Below are 14,889 nucleotides of genomic sequence, written 5' to 3' on the forward strand. Positions count from 1 at the left end.
TCTCCTGTGCAAGATGGTAGTTTTGGTTCCTGAGGTCCAAGAGTAGCCAGAGGAACCTCCCTCCCCCTGCACCTCCTGGCCAGGCCTAGGAGTAGAAGTGAGGCTCAAAGCCAGGGACTGATGGTGGGAATGGGGATTGGGGCTGACAGGGACCTGGCAAACCCTTATGCATCCACCTCTCTCCTATGTGCTGTTTTACTTCCTGTTTTCCTGGGCCCTAGGTGGCCAACACTGTGACTGATTCCCAAGCCTAGAGCCTGCTTAGGGAGGTAGATGAGGCAGAAGAAAAGGAGGAGAGGACCGAGGACACCAGGCCTGATTGGGAAGCAGGAACTTAGGTGGGAAAACACCAGCAGTGGCTGTGGAGGGGACACAGTTGGCTCTAGGGGCCATGGGAGGGGAAAAGGAACCAGCCCTGGCATCTCACTAGATTCTCTGCCCACAGAAGCCTGGTGTGTGGCTTTTGGGAATAAGGGCTAGGGCCCTGGCCAGCTCCCATCTGCTCCCAGGGGTCACTCCTAGTTTCAGTTCCCACCTTTGAAGGAGGACTCCAAAACTGGGGCTGGCTTGGGTGCCAGGAAGAGCTTCTTGGCATGGCGGCTGAGGGTCCCACCTTGCTCAGAGGGGACAATGAGCTGGCGGGTGAAGCGGGCTCGGTCTCGGATATCGTAGTTCTGGTCATACTTGGCCAGGCTCAGCACATACTGGGTCAGCAGCTTGGTCTGGGGAGACAGAGGCAGTGGCTCAGCAGCTGGCAGAGAGGGTGGGACATAGCAGGCTCAGTCCAGCTGCTTCCAACAGGCAGCTCCAGGCAGAGCTTCTCTTCACCAGCTTCCCATCCCACCAGCGAGGGCTCTCTTGGCTCTGCTTCCTGCCCCCAGTGCTTTTGGTCCACAGAAGAGACTGTTTTTCTGGACCCATTTCCCAGGCCTTGTCTATCCATCCCCACCCTGGGGTGGCTGAGGACAGGCTGGAGCATTCTTCTGCTGCAACCCACGTTTTTCAGACTCCACCACCCATAGAGAAACTAGACAATAAAGGGAGCTATGTAAATGGCCTGATTCGCAGGAGATCCCCCCCTATCAGCTCACACAGGAGACCGCCTGAGCAGCCCGAGGTCTAAGAAAGCCTCATCTTCCCCAGCAGTTGCTAATTAAATCAGAGCAAACTGCAGGTGGGGTTCACAGTCAAGGTGGCCCACCTGTGAGGACCCACATCTTGTTTTCTGCCATGATATGGGCCTGGTCTAACCTGGCTTTACATGATCATAGTGGCAGAGCCACCACAGATGAGGTGCCTTCTGGTGCTAGGCACTGTGCTGAGCATGCCATGGGCTCCCGTTAACCTCTATTTCCCTCTTAGAGATGAAAGCCATTGCATTGTTCTACAGAGGGAAACAGAATCCTGGAGTGACTCCTTCCTGGCGGAGGAGCTCATCAGTGCTGTGCCCAGACCCCGGACACGCCCGCACCTGTCTCTTCCCCAACAGCCTACATGCCAGTGGAAGGGGCTACCATGACCTAGGTCACCACTGCTGCATCTCCCACGCTCAAAACCACCAAATCACCAACAGCCAGAGTGCAGAGGGCCACAGGGACCTGTTAATCTTTACCTGCTTAGAGTTAGTCAGGTAGAGCTTGGCGGCCAGGTTGATGACTTGCAGTTTGACAATGTCTTCCTCTGCAGTGAATGACTTGGCCATTTTTCTCAGAACATCAGGTGCAATCTTGGGCACATGTTCACAGTACTCACCGATGAGCCAAAGGATACTGGCTCGTGCCATGGGCACCTGTGGGTATGGGAGAGGAGTTAGGACTAGGGCCAGTGTGGCAGTGTGGGTGGGTGGCAATGGGGACCACTAGGTGCCCCCTCCCATCTTTGTTGGCCTGTTGTCTGGAATTAGGAGGGGTGATCTGAAAAGATGAGCATTTCCAGGAGAGCATCTCCCCTCTTCCTGCATTTGACTAGGACCTGGATGTAAGTCATCTTTATTTCATTTTATTACATTCATTTTATTACATTTATTTATTTATTTATTTGATACATGGTCTTGCTACCCAGCTCAGACTTGTCTCAGCCTTCTGTCTCAGCCTCCTCAGCTCTGGGTTTATAGGCCTACACCACCACATCTGGTTTTGGGGCCTGCATGGCATGCTTGGGGTTCCAGGGCCAGCAGGGCAAGCGGCACTGGGATCAAACTTGGGTCCTTGGGCTTTCCACACAGGTGCTTATAGACTGCTGAGCTATCTTCCCAGCCCTCTTCAGTCATGTTTAAAAGGCTTATTTTTTTCTGGATTCACTGCACCCTCCAAACTTTCACACCATGTTACTCTTCCTGTATTTTCAGGAAGGCAACATGTGAATGTTTCAACTCAGCAATGCCTGGTCAGCCAGCTGCCCCCAGGTGGAGTTCTGGGGAATAAACAGGGCAGAGGTCCAGGTTGTGGGGTACGGCAGGGGACCTAAACGGGAAGCAAAAATCTTGGCCAACAAGGCCAGGTTCACATAGTCCAGTGTCTCTCTGTCCTCCTCCTTGAAGACCTCACAGAGAGAATGTGGAAGGTGTGAGAGTTGATTCTGATAAGAGTATTTAATTGTAAGGTTTTTAAATCATGGGGACAATGTTGGGGGTGGGTGGGTGGGAGACATGGGGCTCCCTCACCTGGATGTTGTCTGTGAGCTTTGCCAGGTGCTTGATTATCTCCCCGTGCTGTGCTGGCTGCATCTGCAGCAGCTTCTTAATGACCACCACAGATTCTGCGACCACCAGCTCTAGGGGATGACAGTGAGTATTGTGTGATCACACCTAGGGACATCCCTCAGAGGTACAGAGCCACCTGGACACTGAGGTAGACAGACTAACAGATACACACTGTGCCTAGACAGACAGCAGGGTCAATCATGCTGGTGCTCACTAAGTACCAGGCTGGACATGCGGACAGGCAAACACTGACCATCACGGTTGGACAGAAGCTGCACTAGACCGTTGAGGCAGGTGTCACGCACTCGGCCTATGTTAGTTGCACAGCGTCCAATGGCCTGGATAGTGGCTGCCACGAAATCTTTATCCATGCTTCGAATGTAGGTCTATGGGATCGTGATAGAGAAGCCCCAGCAGGTCGTGACCCCTCAGTCACTGCAAATGGGAGTGTGATCTGCAGGAAGACTATTGTCTTCCCACTTCTCATACCAGAGACTAAACCTTGGGAGAGAGAATGGTATCCCACCCTCATCCACGACATCTCCCCTGGAAAGAGACTAAAGATAATCATTCCTTTTGCTTTGAGATCTTAGAAAAAGGTGTGACCCACTGGGGCAGTTGTCAGAGAGCCCAGGATCTGAAGAACACCACACCTGAGACACACTGGCCGGTACCTGGAATTCCCGTAGGACGGTAGGGATGTTGGTCTCATTGGCCAGGTTGGTCAGCACTTCCAGCTGCAGGGACAGCAGGAGAGCACAGAGTGAGCTGGGTGGCCCGTGCATGTGTTATGCCGTGCCGTCCAAATAAGCTTCCCCACCAGGACACAGCCTTCAACACAGCCCTGCAGCAGCCTCAGGCCAGCAAGGGGACAGACAGATGGTGAAACTTGCCCCAAATGCAAGAGGACCAGCCTGCCTCCTACATGACACCCTGACAGAGTAGCCTCCTAGTAGGATTGTATCACTTCTGCCCTTCTTGGAAAACTTCAAACTTCCCATTGCTTTTAGGACAATTTCCAAGTCTTTACACTGGGCTGCAAGTCCCGGGATGATCTGACCCCTGGTTGCTAGACCTCATCTCCTAGCATTCTCCTTGTTGCTGCACTAACACACTTTCTTTCTTTCTTTTCTTTCTGGCAGTACTGGAGATTAAACCCAGGGCCTTCACACTAAACTACCTGTCCAGCCCCTTTAATTTTTTTTTTTTAATTTTGAAACAGGGTCTTGTAAAACTGCTAAGTTGCCCAGGGTAGGCTCAAACTTATGATCCTCCTGCCTCAGCCTCCCAGACAGCTACAGTTATAGGAGTATACTGTCATGCCTTGCATCACACATCCTTTTCACTGCAGGGCCTTTACATCCACTGTTCCCTCTGTATGGATTCATTTCATCTAGCATTTAACTAAATTATCCATGTTCATTTCTCAGGCTCTACTTGAGGCTCGTCTCAAAGGAAACTTCCCTGACACACTTAGATAAGGTGACTCTTGTATACTTCTCTGTGAACTCTTCTTTCTCACCACATTTCATAAAGGGCTCAGAACATTTGACTTATGATTAGCTGCTTAGTGTCTCCTCTTGATCCCACTTGTACTATGAGCTCTACAAGCCCAGGGTCCCTGATTAATCTGCCCTACTTTGTGCCCTTGATCTAGCAATAATTCTGATAGCACAGTTGATGTCCCCAAGGGTTAGGAAGGTTAACTATGACTCAATGTAGTAACTCGAAGCGGTGCGTGTGGGAGGGCTCCTGTCATGTCTGTTTGCACCAGGGCCAGAGGGAGCAAGTGTGAGGCTGAGAGACAAAACGACAGGAGAAAAAGCGTGAACCTTGGTGTCAGTGATTACTTCTTGGTCATCTCCTCACCTCCTTGACTACACTGTTATAAAATGGAGTCATGCACATTTCCATGGGTTATTATGAAAATCTAGGCACTCCTCATGGATAAGTGGCCATGTGCAGTAGAGAAAGAGCAGCTCCTCTCTCCTGGGCCCCTGAACAAGGGCTGCAGCTGGGATTTCTGGAGTGAGCATCAGGGAGGGCTGGACTGAGTCCCTGTCTCCATCACTCACCTTCAGGATCTTGATCTGGGTGGGGTCGGTGGACCTGATGTAGAAACTCTTCAGGTAGGGCTCAAACATCCCCTGTGTGTGAGAGAACAGCCAGAGTTCCACTGTAGCCCCACCAGCTCTGATTCAGGTCGCAACTCTCTCCGGTCTTCTCCCCTCCACCCCATCCGCCTTGCTTTTCCTTTTCTGGGTGTCCCCCTCAACGACCTCTCAGGGTCCAGGCCCTGCTTCCAGCCTCCTTCTAGGTCTCCCTGTTCCTACTCACTCCCTAGCTAGGGCAACTCCATCTTCCTCACTGCCCCCTGGACTCCCTGCTGAGACCTGAGACAGGAAAAGCTGGCCGTGGAGTCAAGCTCACCCTGCGCTTGATGGACATGGTAGCCACGTTCTGGAGCACTACGTACTGCACTTCACTGTGGAGAAGACAGGTCAGCAGTCGTGAGCCCCTCAGTTGGGGCAAAGAGCAGCATGTGGGCACATGCCCAACAGTTACGTGGAGAGGTTCAGTGAGTGGGAGGAGGGAGAGACTACCCCAGCAAGGGGTGAGGGGGCAAAGAGTTGGATGAACAGGATCAAGCGACAGCTGGGGGATGCCCTAGGAGGTAGGCGTGGGCTAGGGTGAGCCTTGGCTAGGTGGGCGGGGCGGGCGCACCTGTGGCTGCGCAGCAGGCGCACCAGTGCCTTGGCGATCACGCCCACCTCAGCCTTGGGCGCCAGGTGGAAGTAGAGCTGCGCCACAGCCATGACCACTGCGGCGCTGCGGCTCTGCAGCAGTGGCTTGGTGTTGCGCAACAGCAGTCGGTGGTCCGGGTCCATGACGTAGGGCTTGCGCGCAGGTAGTGCCGTGGGGGCCGCCGCCTCAGGCCCCCCACCCTTGGTCTCATCATCCTCTGAGCCATAGAAGGCTTTCTCGGGGTTCTCCTCCAGCAGGGACTCCTGAGGTGAGGGGACAGACGGGCTGTGGTGTCTTCCTCTGCCACCCTGCGGCCCGTGGGACCTGGGCCGTGGCCACTCACATTCTGCGTGGGGCTCAGGAACTGTGTGCGGGCGTAGCGCGTGAGCATGCTGATGATGACCACTTGGCCCCACTCCTCCACATCAATCAGCAGGTTGCAGAGCTTCCGGTAGTTCTTGTGGATCAGGTCGATACGCTCGGGGCACACCTCCTCGAAGGCCATCACCACGCTGCCCGCCACCAGCTGGAAAGCAGACCTAGGCGACAGTCAGTGGGCAGAGCAGAAGGACAGCCTGGCTCGCCCCCTAACCCTGTCTGCCAGGGGCATACCCACCGTGGTCTTGTCGGCCAGAAGCTTCTCGATGACTTCTATCAGCTGGTCCTTCTGGTCAGAGTCCAAACTGAGGAAGATACAGTTGGCGTGAGTTCACCCCCTTCTATCCTGGGCCAGGCTCACTCTGGCACCCCAACTCTTGCAGTGAAGAGACATGGACCCTCGTCCACTGTCCTCCATCTGTCAGTTCCCATCCTGCCTGAAGCATTTCCAGAGGAGCCTGCAGACTTGGGAGAGAATGGGGTGAACTGGGGCTTAGGAGAAGTGGAGTAATGGCAGGTCCTAGCCTTACCTGTACAGCTTGGGGATAGCATGGGCAGCTGTTTTCCGCACGTAGGGTGACATGTCTGAGGCAGCTTCCTTGATGGCCAGCATCATGATGGGCACAATGATGGGCACACGGATGCTGGAGAGGACCCGCAGGGCACTGGCACGTATCAGCTGGTTAGGGTCCTAAGGGCAGAGGTGAAGGTGCCCTGTGGTGGGGACCACACCTTTGGAAGGCACTGGCTGTTACCACCAATGCCCACTTCCCTGCCCCCACACCTGAGGCCTGAGAATGCACCTGGCTGGAAACCTGGGACACTAAGTCCTGTTTCTGCAGAAATCTCACACCTAAGCAGGCATGGCAGGGGGCAGCTTTGCTTGTGGAAAGAGTGAAAAATGTTCAGAACCCCTCAGGTTCCTGAAACACTTATATTTCTTAGTGACTGAGGTGATTGCCAGCAAATACAAGCTGGCCTCTCTTCCAGAGTTCACCCCACGTGTCATTCCCAGCACACTCTCAAAGGCTGTGCTTGCACCCAGCTTAACATAGAACAGGTGCACAGGCCCTGTGAGCATTCTGGACACACCTGCTAAGAGCACCACACATGCTGAAATACATTTGAGCTTGGAGCTGTCTTCATTAGTGGCAGCAGCAGCAGCTGCAGTAGCTATAAATGCTTATTTGTAGAGAATGGTAGACAAGGAGAGAGGCACTGGGACACTAAAGAAGGTGGATCTAATAAAAAAATTTTTTATAAACTAGGCAGTCACAAAGTTACAAATTGTAATATCTGACATAGCTCTGGAATTTTTTTTAAAGCAGTGGCTCAGAATTACTTATTTAAAAAGCAGGCATATTTTCTTAGAGCCAAATCATATCACATTAACTGTTATAACCTGATTTTCTTTTTATTTGCAAAGATTATACTCACAAAAAATATTTTTTAATAAGATAGCTGAGCTGTAAATGTTAGCGCTATGTATCTTGATTTCAGCAAGACCTTCATGAAAATCACATGCATTTCTTGCAGTGCTGTTTTTGATTAGGCTTTTTGCCTCAACTAATATGTAAGCCTTTTAAGAATAGAATTCAGGTGTATTTTATTTCCATATTACCCATAGCCCTTCGTACATGGAAGTTGCTAAAAATTTTCTCTTGCTAATGAAATTCAGGAAAATGTTGGCTGGCTGTACAGTTAAGTGGACCCACAACTTGATAAAAATGTATTAGGAGAAGGTTTATTAACAGATCACTGTCAACCCCAAAACGTGGACACACTCATAATCTGCATCCTGATTCTTATCACAAAATCTAGAGGAGAAAATAAAGTTTAGAATTACCCTGGTTTAGACATAATGACAAACCAATGAAATACTGAAGTAAGATTTCATTGTGGATTTAAGAGCTCATCTGCACAAAGACAGGATGCACAGGGACCTAGGTTATCTGCCTGCCAACCTCAGGTTGTTTTTTTTTTTTTATTTCAACCTCAGGTTTGATAGCATAAAAGTGAGCTAAGAAAGTAAACCAGGGGGCTGGAGAGATGGCTCAGTGGTCTAAAGCACCTACTTAGAACAAGCTTAGCAAAGCACAGGGACCGCGGTTCAATCCCCCAGCACCACATGCCAGCCAGCCCCGCCCCCTGGTGGGCTGAGCTGGCCACACACACAAATAAATAAATAAATAAATATTTAAAAAAAAAAAAAAGTAAACCAGGCCCCAGTGGGCACCAATAGATAGGGGGAGCCTCAGACAAATATAAATGGCTCTAGTTTATAGGAAAAGCCAAAACCCAGTAAGAGGAAGAAAGTTGTTTTAAAAATACATATATAGCTTTTTACCAAGATGGCGCCGAAAGCAAAGAAGGAAGCCCCTGCCCCTCCCAAAGCTGAAGCCAAAGCAAAAGCTTTGAAGGCCAAAAAGGCCGTGCTGAAAGGCATCCACAGCCACAAAAAGAAGAAGATACGAACGTCGCCCACCTTCCGCCGTCCCAAGACGCTCGGGCTCCGGAGGCAGCCCAAATACCCTCGGAAGAGCGCCCCCAGGAGAAACAAGCTTGACCACTATGCCATCATCAAGTTCCCCCTGACCACAGAGTCCGCCATGAAGAAGATTGAGGACAACAACACACTCGTGTTCATTGTGGATGTCAAAGCCAATAAGCACCAAATCAAACAGGCTGTAAAGAAGCTTTATGACATCGATGTTGCCAAGGTCAATACCCTAATCAGGCCTGATGGAGAGAAGAAGGCATATGTTCGACTGGCTCCTGATTATGATGCATTGGATGTTGCCAACAAAATTGGGATCATCTAAACTGAGTCCAGCTGGCTAATTCTAAATATATACTTTTTTCTCAGTAAAAAAAAAAAAAAAATAAAAATAAAATAAAATAAAATAAAAATACATATATAGAATGATACCATTTACAAAACAATATACATTCTTTAGCAATGCATAAATAGGTGGCAAAGGCTGATAGGCTACAGGCCTCAAGCCAAATCTGCCTGCTGCTTAATGTTTAACAAGCAGCGACCAGAATGTAGCCATGACTATTTATTTGTTTATGGGTGCTTTTGCTTCCCAGGGCAAAACTGAGTAGTTGTATGATTGACATAGTATGGCTTGCAAGACCTAAAATGCCATTTGGTCCTTTACAGAAAGTTTGCTGACGACTGTTCTAATAAAATCACTGCACTGAGTTGGACTAAGTGAGCTCCGGTTTTCTAAAACTGGGAAAGGGACATATTATAGAAACTATGGGAGAATGCAAAAATTCCAGGATAGTTTTCATAAGATGATTTATTTTGATTCAGACAAAAAGATTTCTTACCATTTTGAGATAAGTCTCATGGTTTTGGCTCATAAAAACAATCTAGCACGATGTATGACACTATATTTACTAAATGAATGAGTTGTACCTACATGAGACCATATTTTCTACCCCCCCACCCGAAGTAGCAGATTCTGTCAACCCCTCCTGCCAGCCGACAGCAGATTGCCCAGCAACGTACAGAGCCGTGAGATGATCCCTCTCAGGTATGTGAAATGAGTGTGAAAAAAACAGGGGAGTCAGTAGCTATAATGAGGGTTGAAAATCTGATATATAACATATAAAGCCTCAGTGGAGACTTGCGCATGCATTTAACACATATGAATTAAACTCTTGGTCCTGGGTGGCATAAATTAAGAAAACACTCACTATTTAATAGTCTGATGCTGCTGCCCCACAGTTCCTACCCTTAGCAGATTTCAGTGTCTGCCCACCTCAAGTGACATTCATCACAATGGATGTGGTCCAGATGTTTGGAGGTACATATTTTTCACACACTGAAGTATCTGGGACAAGCCAATTGTATGTGGTGCCAGACAGAAGAAAGACTTGTTCCACCTCTAGAGGAACCACTGGCGGTACTGAATGTACTGGGGATTTGCAGTTAGTTTTTTTCTTTTTTAAACACAGGGTCCGTTTTGACAGTAGATAATTTTGTCCTTTGTGCTGACCATAGCAGCACAGTAAACTTTGCTGTTTTCTTCTTGGTGAAGCTCATTTTGTACTCAGCAGATCCTTCTGTCCTCCTTAGCAAGTTCCAGGCAAAGAGATTCAAATAGGCATTGTGCTCTGCAGACATCTGGGCTAGCTGAGCCACCAGGACCAAGGCTGCATTGGCCCAGGCTGAGCAGGTGAGGTCTTCGAGGCCTGGACTCCTCCCAGGGGGTTGACTCTTGCCTGGCCATGGGCTATAGCTCTCACCTGTGCACTGGTGGAGGTGCCGGCCATCAGGGCCTCAGTGATTCACACTGAGGCAACTGCCGTGGCTTAAGCATCCTCAACCAGAGATCATGTTGAAATTCAGTGCCCACTGTCAAGTATTGTATTAAGACAAAATAGGAACAGGTGGAATCCTTACAGGTGGGATTTCAAAAGTGATTGAGTCAGGAGGGCTCTGGATTAAAAGGTTAATTCACTTATCTTAATCATAAATCTGTTATAAAAGCCAGTTTGGCTGTGTCTCTCATATGTGCCCCTCTCACCATATGATGCCCCGTGCTAGCTCAGAACTCTGGAGCCTCCACCAGCAAAATTGCACCCTCAACTTTGGGCCTTCAAACTTTCAGCTCATAAATAAAACTATAGTCTTTATAAGTTATTCAGACTGTGGCACTGGGTTTTAGCAATAGACAAGGAACTAAGATACAGCCATTACCACAGGCTCCTCAGAGGCGGGCAGCCATAGGCCTGAGGACCCACCTTACCTCTTACATCCCTTTGGAGAGTGCTCCCCACCCTGGCTCTGATCCTCCCAGCTTTTGGCAGGCAGGGAGGGATCTAAGGCTGCTCCCACACTTATAGTCCCCCCTCCATACACACACACACACAAGTCCATCCAAGCCCCGACCCCAGGGAAGCAGGTGGAAACCCTCTAACCTTTAGGCCACGCTGGAAGGTAGAGATGGACAGCAGGGCCAGGTCCTGCTGCTCCTCTGCATAGCGTACCAGGTACACATAGACAAGCTTCTTTACCTGGGGGACATCAATCTCTCATTAGGGGCGCTTCTCAGCTAAGGCCAGGACCCCCGCCTCCCAAGATGTCATCACCCAGCCAGCTTCTGCCTATGGGACAAAGTCTTCGAGCTAGGGACAGCATCCTTGAGGGTGTCCAGGTCTGGGATATTTCTGAGTGGCTTGAGATGGTGAGGGTGGGAGGCCTGCACCAGGCAAAGCTCACCTCTATGTTCTTACAGGCCACATTCTTCACCACTGCAGGAAACAGGTCTGAGGCATTCTTCCCACGGGCGATCATCTGGGGGGTGGGGTCAGGGTGGGGGAAGGAGAAGGCCAGAACATGGCTCTGATGAGGGAAGTCCACAAGGACCAGAGGAGGGCTGCCCCAGGACACTCAGCCCTCCATGCAAGCTGCCCCTTCCCCCCCTCACCGCCACAATCCTCTTCATGGCCTCCAGCTTGAGGGAATCCTTGTTGGTGTCCAGCATCTCCTTCAGGTCATCGTGCCTGGTGGGAAGCGCAAAAGGTCAGCTGAGGACTCCAGGGTGGGGGCTGGGGTATTGGTCACAGGGTTCAGGAAGAGAGGACATGGTAAGGGAGCTCAGGCATAGCCAGGGCAGAGGGACCAGAATGAGGAGAAGGGGTTGAAGTATCGATCAGAGGACTCTTGAGTGTCAAAAACATGCAGGCCAGCCAGGGTTAAGGGCTGAATCATGTTCCCTTGCCAAAAGAAAAGATAGTGAAGTCCTACAGGATAAGACTTTATTTGAAAATGGGTTTGTTAAATATATACTTACAGATACTATTTGATATATGATGGGTTTAAATTCTCATAAATCCATTATGAGTTAAGAATATCATAAATTAAAAAGGTATTTAATATACCTTTCCTGCCAAACATAGTTAAAGCTAGCCTACCTTAAACATGCTCAGAACACGTACCTTCGCCCATCACTGGACATGTATGAGTCATTATGTCCTGTGGCTAACATAGCTTATAGGGGCTGGGGACATAGCTCAGTGACATAAGTGCTGGCCTGGCAAGCACAAGGTCCCAAGTTCAATACCCAGTACCACAAAAAACAAATTCTACTGAAGGCATAAGGCTTTCATACCATCATAAAGTAAAAATAATCATTCAACCAAACCACTGTAAGTTAGGGAATGTTCATATTTAAGTTAAGTGAGGTCACACTAGAGTAGGGTAGGTCGGAGTCCAATATGCCTGGTGTTTTCATAAGATAGCCATGTCCTGTCCATAAGACAGGACACAAGGAGAAGGCAGTGTGAAGACAGAAGACTGGAGATGGTATCTAATACTACGATGGCCAGCAATGCACCAGAAGCCATGAAGGGACAAGGAAGGATTGCCCCGTTGAATTCAGACTTTTGACTTCCAGAATTGTGAGACAACACATTTTTATTGTTCTAATCAATACAGTTTACGGTTCTTTGTTAGAGTAGCCATGGGAAATTGATATTACCAGGGACAGAGGAAATATGTAAGGTGGGAAGTGTAGACTCTGCTCAGGGAATAAGGTCACCGAGATGGACAAGAGACACAGGTGAAAGGGAGTGGGTATCAGAACAAGAGTAAGATGCCTTTGCCCGCACATAGGGTGTTTCCAGGTCCTGACCTCCAGATGGAAGTGACTGCAAAACCAAGGCATGTCCCAGGTTTCCACAGATAACATCATGCAAAAGCTATACCTGCTACTCAACATTCCACAGTCCTTCAAGGAACCTATAAAACCCTAGTGGGGAAATAATCCTTTGCACCTGGCAAAGGAGGATGAAGGCCATCAGGCTAACTCAATACACAGATGTTATACAGTGTCAATTGACATCTCAAAGCCAGCACTGGGTCAAAGGGAAGAATTGACCTGGAAAAAAAAATCTTTGAGAAAGGATATTTTGGGAAAAAGAGGAGAAAAATGACACACAATTCGTAGACATCAAAACACAAAGCAACACAACAATGACAAAAGCTTAGTGGTGCCATGTTAAAAACAGGAGCTCAAATGTCATGAGGGAAATTTCATAAAAGGATTTAGGTTGATGTATGAGGAATACATAACTCATCAGTGGGGGTGGGACCTCATTTTTCCTGACATAAATACTGTTAGATAAAGAACCTAACCTGTATACATATTGCACGCCAAAATCCTGTACTTGCTTAGAGATGATTTTAAATATGGAAGGAGAAAATTTTAATTTCAAGGTCACAAAATTATTAGTAACAAGATGGCTAAGTTTAATTTTGTAAACTTTGGTATAAAAGGCTAAATTTGAGGAATAAGGTAACCATAATAGTTTTTCTGAACGACCTCTATGAACATTATAAAGTACCACAGATGATGGTTTAAACAACATAAAGTTATTTTCCCACAATTCCAGAGGCCAGAAGTCTGACATCAAGCTGTGGCTGGGTTGGTTACTTCTGAGGCTTCTCCTTGGCGAAGATGGTGAGAAAATCATATCAAACTGGAGTCATTTATGTCAAACCCAAACAAAATGTAGCTGGGAGGCCATGAACAAAAGACCCGCAAGCCTATGCAGAAAACTATCACAGGGACTCTGAAGCAGCCAAGATTCCGAGATCTCTTGCCTAGCAATGGGTGTCTCTACAAACAAGCTCACACCATCCCCTGCAAAATCCCCCATAACGGCCTTTGTAAACAGCTTATGTGGGCTTTTCTGTTCTTTTAAAAGCTTCTCCCTGATGCATCCTCTTCACAAGCACACAGTGAGCCACTGTACATGTGTCCCCTACTGTAATCCTGCTATATCTAAATATGCTGTGTAAAAACAACATTTGGTCTCTCACCCAGCTCCTCAGAGAGCTTCCAAAAACAAAACCCTTGCAGACAGAGGCATTAGAAGATTAATTTGCTCTCATATTTGGTCTTTGACATCAGTTCCTGACACAGAGCTCCTAAGACCTTTGTTATTTTTCCAAGTGACAGGCACATCTGACCCAATTTTGAAATCCCTGGAATTTTCTGGATGATAGGAGAATTTTTTGTGATTAGAAGGGTAGAACTCTCAGGCCACCCCAGCCTGACCTCAATGAAGGGAAAGGGCTACCATTTGAATTAATCACCCTGTAGTTCATCACACCTACAAAATGTAGCCTCTATGGAAACCCAAGAGGCCAGGGTTCTGAGAGCTTCAGAGGTGCCTGAAGAGGGGCCATGAGGAAAGGATTCCTCCTGCCTGGTCCTGTCTTCTCTTCCAGGTGACCATTCATGTATATCATTTATTTGTTTTAATTTGGTACAGGGTCTCACTATGCAACTCGCACTCAGTGATTCTCCTGCTTCAGCCTTCCCATTGCTGGGATTACAGACGTGAGCCTCCATGCCAGGTCTCAGTGGTGGGATCAGCACACCTGCAGTGGGGCAGGCTTGGCATGTGGTGCCGGAATCAAACCCAGATCCTTAAACTCGCCAGGCAGGCACTTAGATTGCTGAGCTATCTCCTCAGGCCGCATCTGTATCCTTTACATTTTTCCTGTATCATAAACAAATGCAGGCCAAGTTTCCTCAAGTTTCGTGGGTGAGAAGTACTGGTGACAGACAACCTACTACTTAACAACTGATGTGTGAAGCAGGGGACAGGCTTGTGGGTCTGACACCCCAGGGAGACAGAGCCTAAATTAAACTGAACTGTAGGACTCCAGCTGGATCCAGCAGAGAATGAGTCGGTCTGGGATCCCTATACCTTTGGGTGACCAGAAGCAAAATGTTCTCTGGCAAGAGGTGTGTATGAGAGTTGGAAAAGCACATTTTGGTTTTTTCCATATCTTGCAGCTATCTTCCCCCGTATCTTCACATGATCTGCCCTCTGTGCTTTCCATGCCCAAATGTCCCCATCTTATAGGACTCTAGTTGAAATGGGTGAAGGTAATTCTGATGACTTTATTTTAACTTCGTCGCTAAAGACCTGATCTCCAATCGATGACATAGAGTGGGCCTAAGGAGAGTCACATGGGGAGAAGACACTCTCTCAGGCTTTCACAGAGAGCACATTGGCCAAGCAATGGCCGTGAC

General features: G+C 48.5%; 1 protein-coding gene across 3 annotated transcripts in view; it reads right to left on the reverse strand.

Annotated features, from left to right (window-relative positions):
• Ap3b2 (adaptor related protein complex 3 beta 2 subunit) overlaps positions 1 to 14,889 on the reverse strand; it is a 29,284-nt gene that overhangs the window by 7,257 nt on the left and 7,138 nt on the right. For all 3 annotated transcript variants that reach the window (XM_004623332.2, XM_023712815.1, XM_023712820.1), the window contains exons 2-15: positions 11,269 to 11,344; positions 11,061 to 11,135; positions 10,760 to 10,855; positions 6,355 to 6,515; positions 6,063 to 6,129; positions 5,790 to 5,972; positions 5,426 to 5,709; positions 5,132 to 5,186; positions 4,777 to 4,848; positions 3,376 to 3,438; positions 2,955 to 3,087; positions 2,663 to 2,772; positions 1,613 to 1,789; positions 536 to 722 (exon numbers count right to left, since the gene is read on the reverse strand). In XM_004623332.2, the coding sequence (XP_004623389.1) occupies positions 536 to 722; positions 1,613 to 1,789; positions 2,663 to 2,772; positions 2,955 to 3,087; positions 3,376 to 3,438; positions 4,777 to 4,848; positions 5,132 to 5,186; positions 5,426 to 5,709; positions 5,790 to 5,972; positions 6,063 to 6,129; positions 6,355 to 6,515; positions 10,760 to 10,855; positions 11,061 to 11,135; positions 11,269 to 11,344 (1,739 nt within the window). The remainder of the gene's footprint in view (positions 1 to 535; positions 723 to 1,612; positions 1,790 to 2,662; positions 2,773 to 2,954; positions 3,088 to 3,375; positions 3,439 to 4,776; positions 4,849 to 5,131; positions 5,187 to 5,425; positions 5,710 to 5,789; positions 5,973 to 6,062; positions 6,130 to 6,354; positions 6,516 to 10,759; positions 10,856 to 11,060; positions 11,136 to 11,268; positions 11,345 to 14,889) is intronic.

Source organism: Octodon degus, unplaced genomic scaffold (assembly GCF_000260255.1).
Source record: "Octodon degus isolate 3935 unplaced genomic scaffold, OctDeg1.0 scaffold00002, whole genome shotgun sequence".
Taxonomy (NCBI): Eukaryota; Metazoa; Chordata; class Mammalia; order Rodentia; family Octodontidae; genus Octodon; species Octodon degus.